Source organism: Arvicola amphibius, chromosome 7, assembly GCF_903992535.2.
Source record: "Arvicola amphibius chromosome 7, mArvAmp1.2, whole genome shotgun sequence".
Classification (NCBI taxonomy): Eukaryota; Metazoa; Chordata; class Mammalia; order Rodentia; family Cricetidae; genus Arvicola; species Arvicola amphibius.
In genome coordinates, this window is record NC_052053.1 from 12232991 (window position 1) to 12250965 (window position 17975).

General features: G+C 44.9%; 1 protein-coding gene across 2 annotated transcripts in view; it reads right to left on the minus strand.

Annotated features, from left to right (window-relative positions):
- Positions 1-12398: 12398 nt before the first annotated feature.
- The window catches only part of Map3k20 (mitogen-activated protein kinase kinase kinase 20), a 158335-nt gene continuing 152758 nt past the window's right edge, over positions 12399-17975 (minus strand). For both annotated transcript variants that reach the window (XM_038335733.1, XM_038335732.2), the window contains exon 20: positions 12399-13929. In XM_038335733.1, coding sequence (XP_038191661.1) covers positions 13232-13929 — 698 coding nt within the window. In that variant the 3' untranslated portion in view covers positions 12399-13231. The remainder of the gene's footprint in view (positions 13930-17975) is intronic.

Sequence of the window (17975 nt, forward strand, 5' to 3'; positions counted from 1 at the left end):
CTGGATAACCAAGTCCAGTATATACAACTTGATATCAATCCACCACTAACACAGCGCCTTTTACAACCAAGGTTTTTTGTGCTGGAGACCTGGCTCAGTGGGTAAAAAGCACTATACCCTTCTAGATGTGCCAGGTTCAATTCCTGGCTCACAGCCTTCTGTAATTCCAGTTCCAGGGAATCTGATGCCCTCTTTAGCCTCTGAAGGCATCAAGCATACATATGGTACACAGCCATACCTGCAGGCAAAACGTGGAGATATATATATATATATATATATATATATATATATATAAAATATAAATAAGTCTTTTAAAAAAGCAAGACCAAGAAAAATGAGAGAATGGTTAAAGCAGATGAAACAAATGAAAACTCTACAGAAGCACTTCTGTATTTAGCTGGGTGGCACCGTTTGGACACTTGAGTCTTGCCTATTTTTATTTGATTTTTTTTTTGTGTGTGTGTGTTTCAAGACAGGATTTCTCTGCGTAACTTTGGCTGTCCTGGAACTTGCTCTGGAGACCAGGCTGGCCTTGAACTCACAGAGCTCTGGCCGCCTTTGTTCATATGAATTTTAAGATGGAATAACAACAACCATGGTGCTAGAAGCTATGTTTTATTGAGCTGACGTGGAGGCCAAGTATGAAGTGAGCACTTTGCATGTGTGCCTCTGATCTTTTATTTTTTTATTTTTTATTATTTTTTTTTTTTTTGGTTTTTCGAGACAGGGTTTCTCTGTGGCTTTGGAGCCTGTCCTGGAACTAGCTCTTGTAGACCAGGCTGGTCTCGAACTCACAGAGATCCGCCTGCCTCTGCCTCCCGAGTGCTGGGATTAAAGGCGTGCGCCACCACCGCCCGGCTCTTTTATTTTTTTAAAATTGGTTCTGGGGGGCTGGTGAGATGGCTCAGTGGTTAAGAGCACTGACTGCTCCTCCAGAGGACCCAGGTTCAATTCCCAGCACCCACATGGCAGCTTGCAGCTGTCTGTAACTCCAGTTCCAGAGAATCTGACATCGTTATACCAATGTGCATGAAATAAAGTTAAATAAAGTTTTTTTTTTTTTTTTTTTTTTTTTAAATTGGTTCTGGGGGTCTAACTCAGAGCCCGCATGTGGTAGGCAAGAGCTCTACCCCAGAGCTAAACCATTAGCCCAGTTTCTCTTTTGAAGATGCTTATCTCTATTAATTTGGGAGCACAACTTAGTGAAATACTGGCTGAGGACCCTGCTTTCCAGAAATCTTTAATTTGTTTGTTTTCGGTCTCTGCAAGCCAGCCCAAGAGTCTTTAGCAAAACCTATTGGCTTTCACTGACAGGAAGGGTGACCAGTCCAAACCCTGAGGTCATAGGCCAAGCCCTGAAAGTTCATAAGGTAGGCTTTGATGTCTTCTTCCCTTGCCCTTGCCAGGTAGCGGCAATGCTTTCTTTGCCTTTCAAACACTGCAGTCAGGAAACTGTTAGCAAGATAGCAACTAAAATTTCTGAGACAAAAGGATTTTTATTGAGGAGTGACAGATGCCAGACAGAAAGGAAATAGAGAAGGTTCTGGCATCAACTCCCTGAGACTCCAGAGCCATAGGAAAATGTCCGCCTGATTAGGAAGCCAGGGTGTTTTATAAGGACGCTTTGGGCAGAGGTATAAACTGCTTACATTGAACCTGCTGAGAAGATGGTAGGGCGGTGCAAACTGGGCCAAGTCCTGGGACCAGGGGACAGTCCCTCGGAGGAAGCATTTGTCCCTTTCTGCCTGGCTGAGTCTTCAAGCAGAGTGCAGCCGCCCTCATGGCTGACCTCTAGCGTTTAGGAGAGGAACGAGGATGCCGTTCACCTCAGTTTCCTTCTTTCTTCCTTGAGTCCAAAGCAGTGGTGCTCAGGCTTTGGGTTGCGACCCTCTTTGGGGGTTGACTGACCCTTTCACAGGGGTCACATATTTATATTACAATTCATAACAGTAGCAAAACTGCAGTTATGAGAAGCAAGAAAAATAATTTTATGGGTGGGGGTCAGAACAACATGAGAAACTATATTAAAGGGTCACAGCATTAGGAAGGTTGAGAAAGATAGGTCCAACGTTTTGGTAACAATTAAATAAACTAATTTTATCTTCTACTTTCTCTCATCTTCTGGCTAAACTAATTTCGTTTAGGAAGGACATCTCAGCATTCTTAATAAAACTTTCAGAATGAGAAAGCGTGTGTGGTAGTGACTGTTTTTCCTTTTTTCGTCCCATGTTTTATTGTTCTTAATTATCTGTTGGTTTTGTCTTGCTGGGGATCAAATCTCAGCCTGGCATATGTCAGGCAGGCATATGTCAGCCTCACCCCAGCCCAGCTCTCCCTTGGGGAAGTCATGAGACTCCTCTTCAAAGCACCAAGGGCGAACACAGCCTGCTGAAGCTTCTGTGGGCTGTATTTCCCAAACTGCGCTGGACTCGGCCTCGTCCTGCAGTGACAGTTGCGGTGGAGGAGAGCACAGAGATTGGACCAAAGACTAAAGTTAGGGGCCTCTGCCTTCTAATTCGGATGGCTTTCTTGGCTTCCTTAACACCTTCTAGACATTCGTTCCACATCTGGAAAGCGTAGATAAGGTGTTGTAACACAGGCAGCCCCTGGGCAGCCCCTGGCAGTCCCCACATCTGAGGCTTGCTTGTTTGGCACCAATGACGGCCAGGCACCATTCCATCTGATAGGTTTCCTGTTTGTCTGAGAAACTCCAGCTGTGGAAAAGTGATGGAGGAGGGTACCAGGGGCAGGATGTTTTCTTTGAGAGAACCTGGCTGAGGAAAACACAGCTAGCAGCAGAATACAAAGGCCTCACAAGTATGCAAACTGGCTTTTATTGAGGACCAAATCACCACAGTCCTATACCAAGGAAAATGAACCATCTCTCTTTAAGGACAACAACAAGCTCTCAAGATAATGACTAGACAAGTATCATTAATTCCTGATGCCTGTAACAAGCACAATGGTCTGCTACGGGGCCACCCTGCAGGAGCACTCAGCTGCTATTCAGCCTGAAAAGCTGCCCTGCTAGAGAAACTCCAGCCAGACAAAGGCTCAGAAAAACAAAATGGTCAACAGAACAGAACCGAAAACAATGCAGGACTTGTGAGGTCCAATGACACACTTAGAAAGCACTTGACACACAGTGACTGATTCTGATGATCGCCACTTCTGGGGCCTGGGGGAGAATAAAGGCGGAGACCTGGGGGGGGGGAGGGGAAGTGACTACAGCCAGGTGGTGGGGGAGGTAAAGGAAATAGCTCCTGGGTCTGAATCTTCTAAACAAGAGGTCTAAACAATAGAGATCTGGCACCATCTTCCTGTGGCATTCCACCATTGTTCACTGGGACTCTAGTACCCAGCAGGTGATAAATACTGTTGTATTTATCACCTGCTCATAGCTCATAGCTCTCTTTCACCCCAGGCTCCTGCCCACCATCTGAAAATTAGTAGGGCTGAGCTAAATCACTATTGTCTAAAGTCAAACAACTTTTTAAATGATTTACTTATTTAGGTTTTTGCAAGACAGGGTTTCTTTCTTTTTTTTTTTTTTTAAATATTTATTTATTTATTTATTATGTATGCAATGTTCTGTCTGTGTGTATGCCCGCACGCCAGAAGAGGGCACCAGACCCCATTACAGATGGTTGTGAGCCACCACGTGGTTGCTGGGAATTGAACTCAGGACGTTTGGAAGAGCAGGCAATGCTCTTAACCTCTGAGCCATCTCTCCAGCCCAAGACAGGGTTTCTTTGTGGAGCCCTGGCTGCCCTGGAACTCATGCTGTAGACCAGGCTGGTCTTGAATTTACAGACCCGCCTGCCTCTGCCTCCTGATTCCTGGGATTAAAGGGGTGTGCCACCACTGCTGGGCAACTTATTATATTTCTATAAAAAGAAGAACCTGGTCTGGCAAGATGGCTCAGCTGGTAAAGGTATTTGCAGCCAAATCCAATGCCATGAGTTCAATCCCCGGGACTCACTTGCTAGAAGGAGAGAACTGTCATGGTAAGTACAACCTGCCCTCACCTTTGCATAAACAAATTAATAAATGTAATAAAAATCTTAAAGGAGTATTTGGAAGGAAGAGATTATTACATTCTCCAAGTATTATAACCCTGGTTATAAACATTTCTTAAACACTACCACTGCAGAAAATATAAGCATCTTAATTTGCAGTTGTCTTTCAATGTTTTACCACCGTGATGAATTCATAAACTAAATGTAAACAAAACCAATGCCATTTCCTCATGTTTTGAGACAACGGCTTACTCTATAGTATTCTCCAGGCTGACTTTGAACTTAAGATTCTCCTGCCTCAGTCTCAGTGGTAAATTATAGCCAGCTACCACCACATCTGGTGGCGTGAAGACTTCATGTCCTTTAGTATGTGTGCAGGATGTTTAATCACACTGTGTGAAGATGTGTTGCTGTTTTACCTCACTTGCCTAAGACACCTAATTGGTTAATAAAGAGCTGAATGGCCAGTAGCTAGGCAGGAGATGACAGGCAGGACTTCCGGGCAGAGACAGGAACTCTGGGAAGAATCTGAGAGTTGGGGATTTGCCAATGAGACGTGGAGGAAGTCGGATGTATGGTACTAAGGAAAAGTAATGAGCCACAGGGTAGAATGTAGATTAAAATAAACAGTTTAAGTTCCAAGAACTAATTGGGAGCAAGCCTAGGCTGGTGTAGGAGGTCCTTCTGTTTGTGTGTTGTTTTAATTGGTTGAATAAAGAGATTGCCTTGGCCTTTTGATAGCGCAGAAGTTATGTGGGCAGAGTAGACAAAACAGAATTCTGGGAGGAAGAAAGCAGAGTCAAATCTTTTGCAACCCTCTTGTCCTTTCCCTATAGGCTACAACTGACAACTCCATCAATGGAATAACACCAGAGCAAGGGCTTAGCATCCCAGGCACCTCAAATTCTTAGGCATTCTCTAGTCTTTGTGGGTCCTACCCTCTTATGGTTCTTTTTCTTCTAATTACTTTGGGTAAATAGCTAATCTCCTCAAGAGTAAAATGGAGATAATAATAGCATCTAATTCATAGGTTTAGGTGGTTAAATTAGGAAGAAATTTAGAACCAGGCTTGGCACCTCTGCAGTGAGTAAATGCTAAGTGTAATCAGAAGCACTACTTCTGTGAGTTTGAACAGGTATGGTATTTCTTTCACTGGCAATGATGCAGTCCATGGCCTGGCACATGCCAGGCAAATACTTTACCACTGAGTCACACCTCAATCTAATGTCAAAGCCATTTTTAGGGTCCAAACCTTTGCCATAGATTAGGCTGCTAAAAAGGAATATTTCAGGGGCTGGAGAGAAAGCTCAGTGGCTAAGAGCACTGGTTGCTTTTCCAAAGGACCCAGGTTCAATTTCCAGCACCCACATGGCACTCACAACTATCTATAATTCCTTTTCCAGGGGATCTGACACCCTCACACAGACATACATGCAGGCAAAACACCAATGCACTTAAAATACAAATAATAAATAGATTAAAAAAAGGAATGTTTGATTTGTTAATCCAAAGATTGGAGGAGAAAGACCAGACCCAAATCATATAGCCAAATTAATTAAAGCAAGCATTTTTATTCATGTACATGGGCTGTTCCCCATAAGGTGGAGTTTGAGAAGTCAGCAATGGATGTGAGGAAGACAAGGCTTTTTATAGCCCAGGGGTGGTGCTTTCTAAATGGGGATTTGGCAGGCAAAATAGGTGGGGATGCGGGAGCTGAACATAAGCATAACAAGTTAATCATAATGACCTCCTGAAACAAACACTTGATTGCAAGGTGGTCACAAGAATAGGTAGTCATAACAAGGTAACCATAGCAACCCTTCTAAAACAAAGGTAAGGTTTCAAGACAGTTATTAACTTTTTGAAACAAAGACATGATTGCCATTCCTGGAACAGGCAGTGCAGCACCATTTGTTGCTAGATTACAAGCAGGGCATAGTCTAACCCTTGAGAAACAGATTTAATCATAAACAGGAATGAACCTAGTTTGTCTTTATTATAAGATGGCTTTCAAGCCCAAGATGGAGGCAGGTTGGTTCTTCGGTTTCTTACAGTTCTGGAAACTGAGAAGTTCAAGTCCAGAGTACCAGCTCTTCCTGTTCTGTGTTCAGATGAACTATGCTCACATTTAAATTATAGATTGTGGAAAAGGTAAAACAAGCAAAAGAGACAAAATTAAGATTCCAAATTACAAAGGGGAATATAGAAACTATGGGTGTCTGTGGTAGTCAGCTTACGAAATGACCCTCCAAGGACTTTCACTGCCTGGTGTTTTCTTCCTTTGAGACTGAACAAGGTTAACCTGTGCAAGCAGCAAGATAGTCCATAAAGGGCTTGGCAAGTGTTCTAAAGCCAAGCAAAAAATATAGTGTGGCTGTCCTTATCCTCTTGGGTAGCTCTCACTATACCACAAGTGTTTATATCTTTTTTTTTTTTTTTTTTTTTTTTTTTTTTTTGGTTTTTCGAGACAGGGTTTCTCTGCAGCTTTTTTAGAGCCTGTCCTGGAACTAGCTCTTGTAGACCAGGCTGGCCTCGAACTCACAGAGATCCGCCTGCCTCTGCCTCCCGAGTGCTGGGATTAAAGGTGTGCGCTACCACCGCCTGGCTAAGTGTTTATATCTTGTGGAAAGATATACACAAGGAAAAACTGAGGCATTTTGCCAACAACCAGAACCATTAGACAGACCATCTTGAAAGCAGGTTCTCCTGCCTCCTTCATAGAATGCAACTCGGTCAACCCTCTATTGACACTTCTTCAAAATCTCAGAGCAGCCCAGCATGATGAGACACACGTGCAATAAGACATTCTAGAGGCCGAGGCAGCAGGATCACAAGTTCAAGGCCACCCTGGACTAAATTCAGTTCCAGAAGTGTAAGAAACAGCAAGACTGTGGTGGTTTGAAAGAAAATGGCCCCCAAAGAAAATGGCACTATTCGGAGGTGTGGCCTTGTTGGAGGAAGTGTATCACTGTGGGGGTGGACTTCGAGGTCTCTTTTGCTCAAGTTTCCCTCAGTGTGACTATCAGTCAACTTCCTGTTGCCTACAAGATGTAGGACTCTTGGCTATTCCTCCAGCACCACATCTGCCTGCATGCTGTCATGCTCCCTGGCATGATAATAACTGATTGAACCTCTGAATTGTAAGCAAGTCTCTCAATTAAATGTTTTCCTTATAAGAGTTGCTGTGGTCATGGTGTCTTTTCAGCAACAAAACAAAACAAAACCCTCTAACAAAACAAAGACCCTGTCTTAAAAACCAGAGCCAGTCACAAAGGCCACTCCTGAATTTTTAACCCATAGAAACCATATGAGATCATAAAGATTTAAGTTATTCTTGGGGGAAATTTTTTACCCAGCAATCCAAAGCTATTACAAGATCTGTAATAAAGATGTGATTGCTCCTGATGGACATTTATATAACACAGAGGATTCTTAACCTTTCTTAAATGTATTCCTTCACCAAAACCTATCAAGAAGCCATTGTTTGCTAGCTGGAAGAAATGTGAGGAGTTCAGAAACAAATGGAGTTGGCTGTTTTCAAGAAGATCAGAAGCTGGGGATCTGGGGTGGGGTGGCAAGCTGTAAGTGCCCCTTGCAGATGTCACACCCCTGCTTTCATGTCACATTTTCCATCTGTGTTGATGTTTTGAGGACATCGACTTTGGCTGGGGCCGCAGTGAGTGGCTGGAGAGCTTGCTCATTCTCTTGGCTGTACAGTTGTTTGGTTTTAATAAGAGTGATCAATACCGTCAGTTTTCCCTTTAAATGCTAATGATGGCTTTAACACAGCAGATGCAGACATACAGTATAAAGCAGATTAAAATTAGGCTCAAAATTAAATTGCTTACACATAGCAAAGGAGCTGGTTTGGACATCTTGATAATCAGGCACAACCAGCTGCCAAATCTTGAATTGTCCTGATCAACACAAAACCTTGCCAGCCTCAGTGAAAATGGGCATTGTGAGGCCCTTAGAGTGGGCTTAGGACCTGAGACAGGCGAGGACAACTACCGGGGACAGGACTTGTGCATAGTTCTGGGTACCATACACGTTGTATCTCTGTTCTTTGTCATGCCTGTGACAGGCAGGAACTGAAAACCTGCATTCAGAGTACTATGCAGAGTGTATGAATTCCAAACAAACATGAACCCAGTTTCCTCCAAGGCAAGGAGAAGCATTTTGGGAAAACCAGGCTGGCCTTTTCTGTGAAGGCGTCAGGACACCCAGAAGTGACTCCTAGTAAATATGGCCCAGAACATAACCGATGTCTTATCTTGGGGTTGCGTTCAGGGGGAGACTCATGTGCAAGTTCTCCAGAAATGGATGTAGATGATATCAGAAAGGCAGCTGCTTTAACACTGATCTACTTTTTGGTTTGGAGGCGCTATTAATGGCACTTGATGAGTGTGTAATTAGAACAAGAATTTAGAGGATTTGAAGGTCTGGTAGCCTGGTTAGTTATCATTCCATGCACTTAATAGATTGAGTATTGTTTAAAAACTCCATCAGTGACCAAGATACAATAATTAATATAGTATAATATGTAACAATATACAATATATAATATATGATATGACCATGCATCTCATAGCCTAGCCGTACAAGCAAATGCAGACAGACTTGTGGAAAATTCCAATAGAGAGGTTGATATATGTGACTGAGTACCCAAGCAGGCAGGACAGGGCAGCAGCTGGAGATTATGGAACACTCCCAACAGAGAGCAGCCTTTCAGCTGCAGGCTAAGACTGCTTGTGGAAGCAGGTTGGGGTACAACGTTTCGAAGTTAACAGTCAAAAGGGCGGCTAATTTGCATGGCTGAATGGGATGCCCGAGTGAGTCCCTGAGGGCCGGAGGAAGTGCAATGTAGAAGAGGGGCAAGAGCTTGGTCACATGATCACCACCACCACAGCTGTGTACTTTGCAGACCAAGTGGATCCCTATGTCCCTTTGGGTGGGCCTTGCTGGTGATTACTGTTCTGCTTAATGTGAGCTTTGACAGAGGAGTGGCCTGTGTGAAGGTTTTGCTCAAATCTTTTCTCTCAGTCAGACTCCGAGGGCTGAGAGAAACATAGCTGTTGGTAGGAAAGGAACTACTCTGGTAGACTGAGCTATCAGGGCTGAACTTTAGCTGTGAACAGAGGTTGGAGAAGCCTCCAGTTTTGAACTGTGGTGGCTTGGCCATGCATGACCACTGGTTAGGTAAGAGGGTGAGAAAGAAGTCACTGGCATGAGTAACTGGAAACTCTCTGCCGTGGGATTGGCTCTTTGCCATGCTAGTCATCTCATAAGGCAGTTGCAGAACTGGCAGGTAGACCAGAGGAGCTAGGCCTAGGCCTGAGCTCTCATCTCCTCGGGGCAGCTGAAACTCAAGGTAGTTCTTAAATTCAACAATAGCAAGACATTGTTTAAGGCTACTAAAGTGCAGTCTCTGTAATTTCATAATTAATTGATGCTTCATTCTGGACAAGTTCACACAACCAAACCCCCGCAGCTCATGACATCAGTTTCTGGAGCCAGAGTTCTGGAGCATACCACATCTGCACCAACCTGTCGAGGTGGAAGACTTTGCGGAAAACATGTCCTAGGAAGTTTATAAATTATTTTGGGACCTCTGCCTTGGAAGAGGCACAGTGAAATCAGAGTACTTTGAGGTGTGTCTAGGCCTTGCCATGTTGAACTCCTGGATATTCTGACCACTCTGTTCTGATCCCAGGATACTTTGATGCTGTTTTTTATAGATAATTAGATCAGTTAGATAAATACTGAGAAATGGTTTTGTTAATACAAATACAGAGTAAATATTTTTATCTATTTACTTTCCTTTGTGGTATAACATATTGCTCATTTGTGTGTGTGGGTGTGTGTTATGTATGTTGTGTGTGTGTGTGTGTGTGCGCGCGCGCGCGCGCGCGCGTGCATGAGTGAGGGCATGTACCTGACAAGGCAGAGAATGGTGGTCAGAGGAAAACATTCAACAGTCGGTCCTCACCTTCCACTTCATGTTAAGCAACCTCTCATTTCTTTGCTTGCCCTTGTTCTCTAGGCTGGCCAGCCCTCGAGCTCCTGGGCCATTCGCTGCTTCTCAGCTCACCGTGTGGACCCCGAGTTTGCAGTGCTGTCTCACTGTTAGGCTTGAGCAGCAAGTGAGCCCTTTCCTTGGCTCTTCGACATTATCGTTTCCCCTCATAATGGGTTTTTCCCATGGGTTTAATATATAATTTAAAGTTTACAAGGAACATAGTTTATGTATTTGAAACTTTTTTTTACATTCATATTTCAGCTTCTACGTTGCCTAACTCCAACCGGGAGCTGGCTTTTGCAGGAAGTTCCTTAACCTAATTTCCCGCAGAAGCATTCCACCTCTGTACCAACTGCTCAGGTAAAATATATTGCAGAGAAGAGTACTAGGAAGCCTATAAACTGCTTTGGTACCACTGTACTGGGAAAGGTAGTGAAGGTAGAGTTCCCAGGTAGAGTTTAATGACCTAAATTTCACTCCCCGTCATTTAAATGACATTGTTGTTTAATTTTTCACATTCGCTGCGAACCAGATGAAAACAATTATTGGTCTGCTCACTTGTGAATGGATCTAGGCACGTATCCTGCGGCATGCTATACACCCTTAAGTTCTTACCTAGAAAATCTCCCATCTGCCCTAACCTCAGCCTCTTTCAGCTAATAGCTTCCTGACTGTTGGAAAATTATTCACTTTGTTGCTTGTTTTGACCTGAACCCAAGGCCTTATGGATGCTAAGTATGTAACTAAACCCTAGGCTGCTATTTCTTACATTGCCGTTTTGCCAGTTATTTTGATGACACATGTCCTGTTAATTCTTGTTCTGCTTTTAATTTACATTTGTCTTCTAACCTGGCAAATGATGTTTGATAAGTAAGCATCAGAGAGAGAGAGAGAGAGAGGAGAGAGAGAGAGAGAGAGAGAGAGAGAGAGAGAGAGAGAGAGAGAAGCCAGAAAAGCACATCCAACTCTTCTGTTTCTTTACAACCCAAAACCAGACTGCAGCTGTTCTTGTTTTGATTTTGACTGGAAGCATCGATGCTGACAAGTATTTTTCCATGAGACATTACAAAGTGGTCAGTTTGTTGGGCTGCTGCAGTAACTTTTTTTGTGCTCAACCACTGTACAAAAGAAGGCTGAGAACATGCCGTCACTTTAATGCCAGTTTGGATTTTCTAACTCGGGATCTACAAAAGCAAGATGGTGGTGGCGAAGAGCACGACACCAACGGGTCATTTGCACAGCACCTCTTAAATGGGATGTGTCACCATTTGCTGTACCGATTCACACCACGCTTGCTGTTCCTTTCAGAGTGACTGATTCAAGACAGCATCCAGCTGTTTATCCAAAAATTCTCTAATAATGGACTGCCTATTTGGAAACAGCATATTAAGATAGCGCTTTGCACAAACCCTTTTTGTTGCTGTTTTTTGAACATGCAGGAAGGCCAAAGGGGAAAAAGAACTGGAGACAGGCTTGGCTTGAATGAAGGCAAGGAGAAGAGGAAGAGTAGGGGCTTTATGAGTTGGTCAGCCGTGATGAACATGAGTACCGCATACCCACCAAACTGATCTTGATTTGCACGCCCCTTGCTTTGCTTGTGAGTTAGTGCAGAGGTCAATAAAATTAAGTTGCCGAATCAGTGTTTGGGCTATGACGTTTCCCTTGTCAATGAAAGTTATTTCCTACCATCTCAACTTTGATGCTACAAGATCCTTGATGATCACAGCAGACCCCATGTACTGCACTGGAGTGTACACATACGGTTAATCAGCCTGCTTTCTCTAACATAAGAGAATTCAACCCTATAGAACATCCATGACTCATCGGGAGCCCCACGGGGCATCCAGAATCCTAGAGAGACCAAAGGGCACCTAGTGTTTAGTGCCAATGAGTGCTGAACAGAATCTTAGCACATTGAGGGTAACATTTATCTATTTGATGCACAACAGGTTTGCTGCCAACCTGACTTTCTGATTTGCAAATCAGGAAGCATTTCGCAGTGCTGCATACCCCATCCTCGTATCCTCGTGTGTCACAAGCTTCCGGCTCTAGACTACACGCAGCCTCCTCTTAACTCCCTGCTGTTCCACACCGACTTGCTGCAAGGCTGTGATTTATTGTCTTGCTCTAACAAGGCTAATGGTAATTTCCCTGGATTTTAGCCTGAGATGGTATCATCCTGCTCCATCTGGTTTGGTTTTGTTTTTTAGGTTTTAGAGTTCATACAAGGATGCTGTATGGACTGTTTTCCCCCTAGAGTCCTGGAAGCTCAGGAAAGGAAGCAGCTACAAATCTCCAGCCCATTCAGACCTTTTGTCTGAAGAGCCTCAATAAATGAGATAAATACCATGCAGTCAACATTAACTTTAACAATCTTTTTTATTACCTAAAAATGACAAGCCAAATCACTTCAGTTCTGACCACGACAGAAACACGAGTATCTCACTAAAATAAATACTAACAGGGTTGAGATGAGTGACTCACTTGCCTTGGGCACAAAATTTAGGGAGGCTTTTTTTTTTTTTTTTGAGACAGGGTTTGTCTGTGGCTTTGGAGCCTGTCCTGGAACTATCTCTTGTAGACAAGGCTGGCCTCAAACTCACCGAGATCCGCCTGCCTCTGCCTCCCAAGTGCTGTTTTTCTTTCTTTTTTTTTGGGGGGGGGAGGCATTTTAAAAATATCCCTCAACAATAAAGATAAATGATATATTTTTTATCGCAGTAGTTAAAGCAAAAAACTCACGATGAACAAAATATCCACATTTTAAATAAAGAATCAGCAACAGTGCCTTGCGGAGTATTCTTGGAACCTTAGATGAAAGAGAAAATAAGACAAATCCTGTTTTCATCTAGAAACTTGGTATTTCCGTGGCCCCCACTAGCAAGCTTTATCCTAGCCCCAAATCGGCTAAGAAGAACCTGTCCAGCATGGAATAAATGGCACAGCCCTTCCTGTTTCAATATTAATTCAGGGTACGAAACATTGACAGTTACTGTCAAGTTTAATCGCCACCGCTAGAGAACCAACGGCCATAATTCTGGCCCTGCTTTGGTTGTTCTTTCAATTAAAAGGTGTTTCTTATCCCCGAAACTAGTCTTTTTGGTTTCTGGAATCTGAAGATGTCTTGTTACCAAAAGTCTATTGCACAAACCACCGCAGAACCCGTTTGGAAAAGCCCATCTAATTCAAATCATCAAAAGTTCCTCCGCCCGCGGTAGTTGCCCCGGGTTCTCTCCTTGCTACTCTTGGCCGGAAGTTGCCTGTGTGTCTTTTTCCGGTTCTCCACTTTAGTCCAGCCCCCTTCGCTCACCCTGCTCTCCTCTTCGCCTCCTCTGGAGGCAGCCTCCGGGTGCAAAGGCATCCCGGGGATGGTCCTGGGCACACGGCGGTCATTCTGGTTCCTCCTGAGGTCAGGGGACTGATAAGTGTTCGCTGGCTGGGGCAGCCTGTAGTACTTTCCAGAATACCTTTCTCGTGAAGGTGCGGAATGCTGACTTTTGCCCCCGTACCTTCCCCTGGGGGAAGAGTTGAGGGATGCACTCCCGCGGCCGTATTTGTTTCTGCTGCGGTCTGAGTAGCGGCCCCTCTCGGAGGAGCTGTCGGTGTTGAGGCTGGAGAAGCCACTGTCCCTGGAGTTGAGGTGCAGGGAGGAGAAGTTTTTGGTGAGCCCGTACTGCGTCGGGGAGGAGCTCCTGGAAGGGTTGATGGGTGTGATCTGCTGGTACTTCACCGGCGTCTGGGTGCGCCTCACCGCGGCGGCGTAGGAATCCTGGTTGGCAAAGTATGAGAAGAAAGGGGACCCAAGGATGGGGTTGCTCTGGGAACGCTGTAGAGAAGTGTGGGATGCAATCTGCCGCAAGCGCAGAGTGTCTAACCACTGGCAGTCCGCACCTGCAGGGGAAATGGAAATGAGCATCTTCCATGCCACAAAACTGAATGCCTAATTCATAAGCCTGGCTCAGGAAATCAATCTCCGGGCTGCTTGGGGGGCGTGCCAAGCATTACCATGCATGGAAGTTTCAGGCTAGGTACATAGATTTTTCTCTTTACTGCCACGAACCCTTGGGCAGACCGGTAAATGGTCATTAAGAATACATAATATGGTTTTCTATTTCTGCTGCCGTGATTCTAACTGTATTAGGGACTTCATCTCCAAGGAATGATACAGTATCGCAGCACCATCTTCTCTACGGGTTTAGCTTCAAGAGGCCTGAGTTTGAGCTACTGTCCACAGCCATGTGTGCCAAGGGAAGTTAGGCCTCTTCTGCCCACGGCAGACATGCAGTTGGCAGCAAAGGACATATTGCTGTTCCGTGCAAAGCAGAACTGGTGTGTGGTAGTCGGCTGGATTCCGGGAAGGCTGTTCTACTAAATAGGAGAGGAGGTCAGGACTGACACCTGGTGCTTTCAGGGCATCACTGTGTTTCCAGGGCAGCAGACTCAGCGAGGAAGGCAGACAGGAAAGGAAGAGGCCATCCCTTAAGACTCCATAGTCACACTTACTTGTCGTACTGCATTCAGAGCCTATCACCTTTGGACTTCTAGCGATGGAAGGCAATACATTTTATTCATTTAAATCAGTGTTTGAGGGACTTCAGAGGGTTCCTTAAAATGCAGACCGCTGGTTCTAGACCTAGAACATCTGATTCAGTACATCTGGAGATGGGTGGGAGGGTGAGCATCTCTGACAGATTCACAGAGGACACTGCAGGACCAAACTGTGAGACCCCCCTGAGATAAGCCAGGTGAAGCTGGGTTTTCTGCCACTGGCAGGCGAAACAGGGTGTGACTGATGGAGCAGGAAATCTCGAGTCTTCCCATCCCATTGGAAGAGTGAGTAAAAGGGGTGGAGGAAGACAGAAGGGAGGGACACAGGCTGAAAATTGAAGGAAGCCAGATGCAGCTTTTCAGAGGGAATCAGTTTGGAGCAGGAAGTAGAAGGTGCTGACTTTTTCAGTGTACACTCTTACGGGAAGAGTAATTTGCTGTTTATTAAAGATTCTGCCTAGAAGATGTAAAGGACATCGATTTGGGGTCTGGGCAGAGTCCTGTTTGGGGGAAGGAACACCATTGTCACAATGGGGATGTCCTCACAACCTACCCCCAACCCCAGCCTCGTGCCCTGCTGTCTGCCACCATCACAGCCTGGTGCTACAGTTCTTTGGCTATGGGCGCATGCAAGGAGGAAGTACCTCCGTCAGCATTACCACAGGGATATGGAACTGAGTGATTAAAACAAATGTTTATTTGGTGACATGGTAGGATTTGAGCCATGTAAAACTTAGAAGTCATTGGAAGCCCTTTTGTGTGATGCGAATTTGGAAATGGGAAAAACAGCCTCACAGAAGAGGAAATACAGGTGAACAGGCTTCATAGGGTGGTTATAAGGAAGAAACAGGATGGTAGTTATAAAACCCTATAGAAGTAAAATGTGCCCTACAAACATTAATGTTAGAAGTCGTCCTTTCCTCTTGGTCTCACTCTGGGAACACACTCTGTAGCCTTTGATGACCTTGACCTTGCACTGGTCTGCCTGCTTTACTACAGGGGTAAGCTGCCACGGCAGCTAAATGAAGTACGGAAAGGATTATAGCAGACATACCAGGCAACATACACAGACTTAAACATAAAGGAGTTTAGAAGTAGTTGCACGAGAGGAGCATAGAGCCAGACCTACTATGTAGAATAATCTCGGCAGAATAACAAACCCTGAAAAGCCTGACTGTGTGCTTGTAGCTAAGAGTACTGACAAAATGCCAAGCCTCACCTGGTGGTAAATGTTAGTATCCTGGCGCCCCTTAGAAACCCAGCACAATCACCCCTCTGCCTGGCAAGCAGATCTGGCTGGACGCAGGTGCAAGGGTCCCTTTAAGAGACAAACTCCGCCCACTCCCAACTTCTCTTCCCAGGAGGTAAGCTAGTCTAGGTCTTTCTACCTTTCTCTTCTCTCTTTCTTCCCTCTCTCCCCCCTCTCTGCCTCTCTGTCTCTGTGTTTCTTTCTGCCCTACCCTCCCAACACCCTCTTCTCAACGAACTCCACACTCAGGCTCTCTGCGTGGACTATTCTGTCACCAGCTGCTGTCTCCACCTGCAGTGGGTCCTGCCAGGGTCCCACTTGTGCACCCCTATCTTTTTTGGTGTTCTTTTTCCAAACAGGGTTTCTCTGTCGCTTTGTTGCCTGCCCTGGAACTAGCTCTTGTAGACCAGGCTGGCCTCGAACTCACAGAGATCCTCCTGCCTCTGCCTCCCGAGTGCTGGGATTAAAGGCGTGTGCCACAACCTGGCGTGCGTCACCACAACCCGGCTTGTGCCCTTATCTTAACAGTAACACTGTACCCTGATGGTTATTTGCAAAATAGTATAATAAACCAACTCTGTTGACAAAGGTGGTCAGACCTGGCATGATGTCAAACAATTTGCTGATAGCTTTTGAATGTTCTTCAGGATTCTGTCCACCCTGGCTGGTGGCTATTTAAGGATATTTGTCCTGCGTGGCAAGTCAGGCCTTACAGTGGTCAACATAAGGGCCAGGCTGTCAGAATTCAGTGACACTTGCCACTGGGGTCAATTGGTTAGTGTCCTGTCTTTGTCTCCATGCCTGACAAAGAGCCTTCTGGTATGCTGTTGCAAAAATCCTCTTCTCTTGGAGAGGAAGAAGCGCTGACTAGAAAGGCTGCATTTCTGCTGTGCTTTGTAGGGTGTCTCATGGGTAAGAGGGAACTGCGTATGACTTTGTATCTGAGCACCTTCAACATACTTGTGAGCTTGTCTCGGTCCTACAGTTATTAGGGAGTAAGAACCTTTGCTTGAGTTCACCGAATAATGACCAATTTCATCACCAGTCAGCTGACCTTCTATGCTTTCCTCAGTTTTTAAAATTACTATCACGATTATTTATCATATACATTAAATTTTTTCTCTTTACTTTAAATTTCTCAGTAAAGAGAAATTTTCTCTTAAATTAAAAAAAAAACATTTATTTATTGTGTGTGTGTGTGTGTGTGCATGTGTGCATGTGTGTGTGTGACAGCACATGCCATGAAATTAGTGTAGAGGCTAGAGAACCACATACAAGGGTCAGTCAGGCTTGTGGGCCTTTGCATGCTGAGCCGGTCACCTCCGTTCCTACGTTACTCTTGTTTTGTTCATCCTTCTCCTCCCCTCCCCAGCTCCCCTCCTCCATCATTGCCAAGTTTTGTTACTGGTGTTCGAGACTCAGAAGTACTCGTGGCTAGAGATGTATCTGGGTTGGTAGCATGCTTGCCTAGCACACGGAAAGCCCTGACTCCATCCCCAGCACCCATCAAACTGCGTGTGGTGGCCCACGCCTGTAATTCTAGCACTTTCGAGGCAGAGCCTGGAGAATCAGAAGGTCAAGGTCATTCTCAGCTATATCAGAACCCTTCCAGGCCAGCCAGGGGTACACAAGACTCTGCCAAAATGAAAAAGCAAAGACAAGAAGTACTGGTCACAGTGGTGGCTTTGTAGGACGTTAGCTAGAAGACTTTTAGAAACTAAACAAGCAGATGTTTTTGTCATTGCAATGTAGTGAATCTACTTTCCATCATTAGTTATCCAGATATTAAATCTGAACAATCCGTTCACATTTACATTTATGTCTATAAATACGACTCTATAATCTATTTATAAAACCATTATTAATGGGTGAATATGATCAAAGTGCATTGTACATATGTATGATGTTCTCAAAACTTAAGACACCCTTTGCAAAAGCAATGTCAGAAAACTGTGAGAGGGAAGTACTGTTAGACAGCATAGCCGCACGCGGCCTGGCGCTCACCTCTGTCATGGGCATGGCATAGCTAACCTTCTGGATTCGGCGCACGCGGCCTGGCGCTCACCTCTGTCATGGGCATGGCATAGCTAACCTTCTGGACTCGGTGCACGCGGCCTGGCACTCACCTCCGTGACCGATA